The 8,579-nt window shown below is 36.7% G+C and overlaps 1 protein-coding gene across 1 annotated transcript; it reads right to left on the reverse strand.

Annotated features, from left to right (window-relative positions):
• Nucleotides 1-248: 248 nt before the first annotated feature.
• On the reverse strand, nucleotides 249-5,342 carry LOC104607423 (adagio protein 3-like). Its single transcript, XM_010273063.3, has 2 exons — nucleotides 5,043-5,342; nucleotides 249-1,975 (listed from the first exon to the last, which is right to left on the reverse strand). Exons 1-2 carry the CDS (start codon nucleotides 5,264-5,266, stop codon nucleotides 376-378), a joined length of 1,824 nt encoding a protein of 607 aa, XP_010271365.1. The 5' UTR covers nucleotides 5,267-5,342; the 3' UTR covers nucleotides 249-375.
• Between the last annotated feature and the right edge of the window lie 3,237 nt (nucleotides 5,343-8,579).

An 8,579-nucleotide genomic window follows, 5' to 3' on the forward strand; every position in this document is an offset into this window, starting at 1 on the left:
GATTTGAAACTTTAGGGATACTTTAAGTAATTATCAGATAGTTCAAGGGTAATTTAAGTAATTAACACAGTTATTTTTTAACCCCCCCCCCCCCCCCCCCCCCCCCCCCCCCCCCCCCCCCGTATAGCGGTGATCATTTTCAGCCTGGCCCAGCCCAAAAGTTGTTGATTTGCCTGGGTTTTGTGTCCAGGCCCGGCCAAAACAGTTCCAACTCAATAAAACACACAGAAGAACCAGCCAAGGAATTCTAAAAAGTACAAAGAACCTTAAGTAGCACAAAGCACGAACCCTGGAACTGGAAGTGCGCATAATAACAGATTCACAGTTGATGCAAAAACTTTTGCATATTATTTGGGCTGTTACAGATTTGATTAATCATGTATCATAGCCCGGAATGCTTGTCAAGCACAGTTCATGCAATTCCTGCAGTATCGACTCCTCATCAGTTTGCCCACCCAACACCAGGACTCTAGTCCCTCCAACTACACAAGTGCTGTGACCCCAAGAAAATTTGGGAGGTTGCCCAGGAACGTTAAGAACTTTCCACGATGGTTTCTCTTCATAAGGATCCAGAAGGAATGTCTGACAAGGAGAGTGCAGACCACTAATCGATCCGCCAAAGATAATGATCCTCCCACAAGGCATGCTTACGGCAACATGATCAAGTCTAGCTGGAGGAGCCACCGCTCTTTCGTTGCCAACATTACTACAATCCAGTTGCATCCACTGTGGCTCATCATCCTCCAAATCAATTGTGTAAGCTTCACCTGATCGTAATCGTAGATGACTGCCTCTCTTGGCAAGTCCACCAAACATAAGAATCTTAGTCCTTCCATAGACTGAAAGTGAGTGTCCCAAACTAGGGGGAGGAGCCCACAATGTAGTAATCTCCTTCCACATAGGCTTGTCTGTAGTGAAATCCAGTAGACACGTGTCACTTAGAAGTACACCTCCATCCGTGCATCCACCTGTGACAACCAACTTTGTGCCTTCCACTGTACAAGAGCTGTGCCAAGATCTGGGGAGGGGAGCATTTTCAGCTGAAACTTGTTTCCAAGTTGGCTTTTGGGCATCTAAATCAAGCACAAATACATCATTAAGTAATCCTTGTCGACCACATCCACCAAACACCACCATCAAAGACCCATTAAGGCATGAGAGAGAGTGTCCCCAACGCCCAGGTGGGGACGATGCCATACTCAACCGGAGCCACTCAGGGTTTTCTGCATCAAGATTGAGGATAAATGTATCATTCATAGGCTGCATATTAACTCCTTCCCCTCCAAAAAGAACAAGTCGATTCCCTGCAGCACAAGCACTAAAATTGCAACGTGAAGGTTCCACAGAACCCCCAACCTTGAGTATTTTCCAATGAACTGCCTCAAGTGTGGTCAGCTCCCTAGCTAGACGATCCCATCCTAATTTCTTTGTCATCGACTCCAAAGTACTTGTGACTTCTCTTCCCCATGCATTCTGACAAACCATTTTACCCACATGCTCATTCTTTGTCAGTTGTCTGAACCTTCTACAGACAGACCCTAAGGATGCAACATCTCTTGGTGTCAAGCGTGATAAGATAGCATGGGTTAAAACTTCATCAGAGAGCAGAAGAATCGCACATGTCATATAATGTTGAAGTTCCAGTGCATGCCCATTCATAGAAGACTTAAGAAATGGCTGGCCACTCTTCTGGGTGGTAGTCTTTTTGAAAAGTGGATATGGTACACGATTAAGATCCATATTTGCTTCAGAAAAGAACTGAATGCCCATTATGTGTGTTACAATGCCATCATCATCATGTATGAACTTCAGCTGTAGCTTGTTAATCAAGGGAGTACCATCCTTCCTGAAATTGAGGAGCTCACCTTGGAATTCCACTCTTTCCTCAAGACATCTATGAATTTCTGAAACAACTACAGGATCCACCATAAGATGCCGCCTTTGTGCACGTGGTATCCTATTCTGTAAGAACCGGCTGAAAAGGAAGGTTTCCATAATGAGCCAGCAAAGGTGGATTCGAATAAAATGAATATCTAACTAAAATGTTCATTAGAATCATACCAGACAAATTACTCTCCATGGTGGAAGTACAGAGGAAGTCATACCAGGTTGGATAACTCAACAAACAGATTTTCAATATTATAAATAAGTAAAATTCTATTACTTGACATTAATACATAAAAACAATCTTTATGAAGACATTGATCTCAAGTTTTCTCCAAAAGGACTTAAATTTGTACAGACAAATAATAGTTTTTGTGTCATATTATGTCGTCCCATCAGCTCAACTTCAGGCAAAACTAATAATATGGCATCACAAAATTAACTAGTACAAGTTACAAATGATCAAACTTCATTTTAACATTAATATATATCATGAAAATCTTAAAGCAAGGTATATGTCATTAAGACTAGCTTATTAAATCCAGAAAAATAAAAACGAATAAAGAAACCTTCTCACAGCTGTTGAAAATTTGAAATACCTGAAATTGCATGACAAAGACTTAGTGTGACACTATCAGTTATTGAATAAGTTCTTCAAAAAAATACCAAAAAAAAAAAAAAAGAAATACACACTTGATTTTGGTGAGGATCAAGCAAAGGAGAATTTTGATAAGTTGTCAATGAGATTATGGCAAGAGCACTACAGAGCACACTACTGCAAGTAGCATATAGGCTTTCTTCACAAACAATTGATTGTGTAGAGTGTATTGGGGAGAAGCACATAATGCACTCCAGCTTTACTCTCATTAGGGTCATCCAAGGTTTCCATTGAAGTTTAACCAGTGGACTAGGTAAAGACAGTTGATTTATTTGTCACACTTTCTTTCAATCTACCAATACAGCATTCTAGTAACACTCTGAACTATTTTGACATGAAAGCTCAGTTTGCAAGGAGTACAAATACAAATATGTAGAGTGTAAAACCTTGTATTTTGTATAACTTCCTATGTATTTGTACTGTACATATTTGTATTTGTACCCTTTCCAAACTGAGCCAAAGGGCTGATCACTAAGCAGAACATAATATGAGTTTTTACAATGTGGGATACAATAAAGGCAGCCTATATATTACATATATAAACAGGGCAAATTAAAGAACTGAGAACAAGGTTGCTGCAAACTATGATACTTGGACAATATGCAACTATCAACAAAGAAGAAGCAACTGCATTACATACATTAATCCACCTTTCCCATAGAAAGAGGGAAAAAAACCAAGCAGATAAAATATTCAAGGTATGTTTAGATGATATATCAAAACAAATTTTATTCCTCCCAAGACATATATGAGCATTGCTACTCTTGCAGTTCATATGCATACAGCCAAACTCAACTTAACTAAGCCTTGTTCCAACAATGTCAGATTAGCTACGCAAATACTGCTTCACAATTACACTCTGCTCAGTGCCATATTTATTGTTTCATTGGCCCTAAAATCATTTCTCACTACTTCAGCTCATGCCTTTTTTTATCTGCCCCCGGCTCTTCTAGACTCTTCAACATTACTGATCACTTCTTCTTTCTGGTATGGTAGATGGTCTTCTCTACATGTGATCAAACCATCTTAGTCTACATTCCCTCATTTTATCATTTATGCACGCTACTCTGTAGGATCCTTGGAATAAGTTCATTTTTATACCTATCCTTTCTAGTTTATGCATCTAATTGAATTATAAACAAGGAAATCAACCTAGACATATAGAAAGCAGGACATCTTACTCCCACTGGATATACATCTAATTGATTTACTTTCTACCCATGCTTACACAAATCAATTTGCAAACACCCATTAACAGGACATCTTACTCCCAAAAGACATTCAGAAAACCTCTCCTACCCTTCCTCACTCTTCGAGCAGTGCTCTGCTTTGTTTTGTTTTTTGAAGAAACACCCCTCTCATCCTCCCTTTCTTCAGCAACCAGAGTGGTATGGATGATTATTTAAGCTCAGTTTGGAAGGAGTACAAATACAAATATGTAGAGTGCAAATACATTCAAAATAATACAAAACACAAGGTTTTAAACTCTACATATTTGTATTTGTACTCCTTCCTTTGGAAAGAGTACAAATACAAATATGTACCGTGCAAATACATACAAGACAATACAAAATATAAGGTTTTGCACTCTACATATTTGTATTTGTACTCCTTCCAAACTGAGCCTTAATTCAGTCCAATCATACAATTACCCGGTTAGAGACACTAGTGAAAGAGAGGGGAAAAAGAATAACAAGCAGGAGTTGTGCTAATTACTTGTATTCAAACAATAATAGGGTTTCTGAGAAACCGCATGCAAGAAAAATAATTTTCTGTAGTCATTTTTTACACTTTGATGAAGCCACCCACTAATTTCTGTTCTTTTTTAATTCCTTTTCAGATAATGAATTATCTTTCAAATACTGTGAAACCTCTGCAAAAACCATTCAACTCGTATGCTCTGCCAATATTCCAATTGATGGGATTCAAACCAAAGAAAACAGCATAAAACATAGCAGAACAATTAACTGCTACAAAGACATGCATAGCCTTCTATATACCCAGAGGTAAACTTTCAGAAACTCAACCAAAATCAACAGGCACAACTTATAATCAGAAAATATTAACTTGATGTCATTAAATCTGATTTTACCTTCTGCTTCATTGCCTCTGTTTTGTTTCTTCTTTTCTGTTTATACATTTTAGTGTTTGCAATCCAATTGAACTTCAACGTACAAAGGTTTCGTCTTTAGATATTATTAAAGTATAGGTTCTACTTACACTTCTAATTCTATAAATTAAAGCTTCCTCATTATTTATTCCATGAAACGAAAATTGGCATTCAGAACCAACTAATGGAAAGAATTTACGCTTATAATTTGAAGCAGAGCTTTCACAATTTCATGAAACCCGAGACTGGTTTACTGATGAACCCAATAAAACAAACGAGGAAAACAACGGATTAAACAGAAGAAATCGTGCAATGGTGTTGAGTACGAGGAGTAATACAGAAATGCATGAAGTAAAGAAATGGTATTTGGACAAGTAAATGGGTTGGCACCAGTTTCTGCCAATGACTTCGTTGGCATAGTAGCCGGTGGAGCTCTCAAAGACGGTGTTGACGTAAATGATCGGAAAGTCGGCTTCCAGAGTGTCTGATACGACAATGGAGGGCGGAGTCCCGGGATAGAAGAATCTGTCTGGCTTCAATTGAAGCTCGCTTTGCTTTTTCTCCGCCTCAGAGCATTTTACCCCCTGCACACAGCTTTGATGCTCCTCGTCCATGGGAACTACTGAAACAAATTCAGCTCTCTCTCTCTCTCTCTAATAGAAGATGGAAATATGAAACTGCCTGAAGTTGGTATTATGGGAGTCATGTATATATAGAGAAAAAAAAGGCGAAATTTTTGTAATTTTTTTTGTAAATTTACAAAAATACGAATCATGTATGCATGGAGGAAAAATAACAGTATTTCGTTTTTGTTCGTTTTTGTCAAGAAAAGAAAAAAAAAGTGTATACTGTTTTTAGTTACGAGTTATGAATGGATCCGGATGTAGTAGGCACGTTAGATAACCAATACAAGTCAGCACGTAATAGCTAGCTGTGTGACACCTGTCACAGCTAATGTTGCATTTTAACGTTTTTGTGCCCAATGTGCCGTTTAGGAATTACTTATTATTTTATTATTTATATTAAAATAATTAAAAATAAAAAACAACAAAAAAAGGAAAACCTGTCCTAGCGTCATTCTCTCCAACCTTCTACCGTTTACGTTTCTCTTTTCAATTCCGACCTTCAATTATAAAGAGGGTTTATGTCTCATTGAATTTATCTTCTTTCTCATTTGTTGTATTTGCAATTATAATAGTTTATGTCTTTCTCAATAAACGAAAACGATAAGACAAATATATAAGGGTGTAAACGGATCGAATTCGAATCGGATCAGGCAATATTCGAATTCGAATTCAATTAGAAAATTCGATATTCAAATTCAATTCAATATCCAACAAATATTGAAAATTAATATCTGAAATCAAATCTGATTAAATATTCGAATATTTGATTCGATTCCAATTCGGTTAATTAATTATTAGATAATTAATACATATATAAAATAAATATTTTATTAATATAAAGTATATAAATATATAAATTATTTATATAACTTTATTATTATATATAAATTATATAAAATATTTTATATAACAATTAAATAATTGATCGAATTCGAATATTTATCAAATCAAATCAAGTCATGTCCGAATTCGAATCCGATTAACTATCCGATAAGAATAAGATATCTGAATTTTACCGATTAGATATTTGAATTATCTGAATTCGATTTGATTATGTCGAATATCGAATTCAAAATCGAATTTTCCAATACCGTTGACACCCCTACAAATATACTATAGGCATTAAAATTCTTCTATGCTAATTATCATAGTTTTTAAAACCGACCTAGTGACCGAACCGATCAAGGGTCCGGTTACCAGGTTGAATGGTCCGATCGTTCAAACCGAATGCTTGGGTCGTTCTAACAAAAAAATAAAAATTTTAAAAAAATTAAAAAAAATAAAAAATGGTCAAAACCGTTCGAATGGTTTGAACGGTTCAAACGATTAACCGCTCGATTCAACGGTTCACTGACCAAAATCAACGTTTTTTGGTCGGGCCTAGCATGACCTGAGCGGGTCGTGCCTTCCGCAGCCTACGGACCTAAAACCCCAAGCCCAGCACGACATGGACCATCTGGTAGGACCTGGCACGACCCGCGTGCCATCGTGTCGTGCCGTGCTAATCCAAACTCAACCCAATTTACACCTCTAAGTTGAGGACTAATGGCAAATTAGAGAATTCAGTCTAGGCTACTATGGGAGTGTTTTTTCTTGAACATTTTGTTTGAAAATTATAAATTCAAGTACATGGTTTAATAAGTATGATATAAAGTAAAAATTGGTTTTATCATTATGTCAGTTATGTTGAGATAGAGGTGTAAAACGGGTTGTGTTGAGCCAGCACGACACAACCCATGGTCCACCTTGGGTAGTGCAACCCTCCCCTAGGATAACTCAAGGGGTTAGCCGGGCACGGCCCACCAAGCCAAAGTTATTTTTGCCTATTTATTTAAAAAATTGAAATATGAATTTTGATGTATACAATTGCTTATATATACAATAATTAAATAAGTTAGTATAATAAAATTGAAAATAATTGTTTATTTTATTAATATATTAATATATAATTATAAATTTATATAATATATTATATTTTATATATAAATATTATACATATAAATAATATATATGGGTCGTGCTGGTACGAGGGCTGCGGAAGGCATGAACCGCTCAGTCATGCCATGCCGGCTCAGCCCATGGACCTAAAACCCTAAGCCCAGCACGACACAGACCATCTAGCTAGGCCTGGCACGACATGCGTGCCATCATGTCATGTTATGCCAAGCTGGTCCAAACATGGCTTGATTTACACCTCTTCGTTGAGGAAGAATGGCAAAATAGAGAATTCAGTCTAGGCATAAGAAATATTCTCTAAGATTGTAACATGTAATGCTTTATCATATATTAATTCTCTAAAATTAGAGCATTCAATAAAAATAAAAAGTTTTTAAGTAAATTACTAGTTTTTGCATAGATTGTTTATTTTACGATATAATTAGCATAGAAGAATTTTAATGCCTATGGTATATTTGTCTTATCGTCTTTGTTTGTTGAGAAAGACAAACTATTATAATTGCAAATATAGCAAAAGAGAAAGAAGATGATTTCAATGAGAGATAAACCCTCTTTTTAATTGAAAGTCGGAATTGGAAAGAGAAACGTAAACGGTACAAGGTTAGAGAGAAAGGCGCTAGGACAGGTTTTCCTTTTTTGTTGTTTTTTTATTTTTAATTATTTTGATGCAAGTAATAAAATAATAGGTAATTCCTAAATGGCACAAAAACGTTAAGATGGAAGGAGCATTAGATGGGACAGGTGTCATACAGCTATTAGGTGCTCACTTATAGTGCTTACGTAACGTGCCTACTACATCTGGACCTGTTATGAATAGTAGGGGTGGCAATTTTTCCCGTCCCCGATGAGTACTTGGGCTCCCCGACCCAACGGGGACGGGGATGGGAAATGCAATCCCTGCCCCGACCCGCCCCCGATTAATAAATGTATAATATAATATATAATATTATATATTATTCATTTATTTTTAAAGATTAAAGCTTTAAAAACACAAACACTCGATAGCCGACGGACAGAGAACTCTGAAGTCTGAAGTGAACTGTGAACCCTAGTCTTCTTCTTCCTTCTTCTTCGTCACCAATTCGCCAACCGCCATCACTGTCGCCACTTGCCCGACAGACATTGGACATCTGTCGCCATTGTAGTTCTTCTTTTGGGTACGACAACATGGAGTTGAAGAAGGAAAAGCTTGTGAGGTAATTAGGGTTTCTGCTTTCTTCTCTTTTTTAATTTCATTTTCGGTTTAATCTTGGGAACTTTCTGGTATTTTGTATAATGGGTATCAAGCTTTTTAGGTTTTATCCCGATGGAAAACAACAACTCCATGAATTCGTATGGGAAAAGG

This window comes from Nelumbo nucifera, chromosome 4 (genome assembly GCF_055504915.1).
Source record: "Nelumbo nucifera cultivar China Antique chromosome 4, China Antique-T2T, whole genome shotgun sequence".
In the NCBI taxonomy this organism is placed as follows: domain Eukaryota; kingdom Viridiplantae; phylum Streptophyta; class Magnoliopsida; order Proteales; family Nelumbonaceae; genus Nelumbo; species Nelumbo nucifera.

Excerpts from the sequence above, each read along its gene's own strand:
- LOC104607423 (XM_010273063.3), bottom strand. The coding sequence starts at position 5,266 with ATGGACGAGGAGCATCAAAGCTGTGTGCAGGGGGTAAAATGCTCTGAG. Across the intron at positions 1,976-5,042 it reads GAAGTCATTGGCAGAAACTG|CCGGTTCTTACAGAATAGGA; the intron begins GTGCCAACCCAT and ends CTTCCTTTTCAG.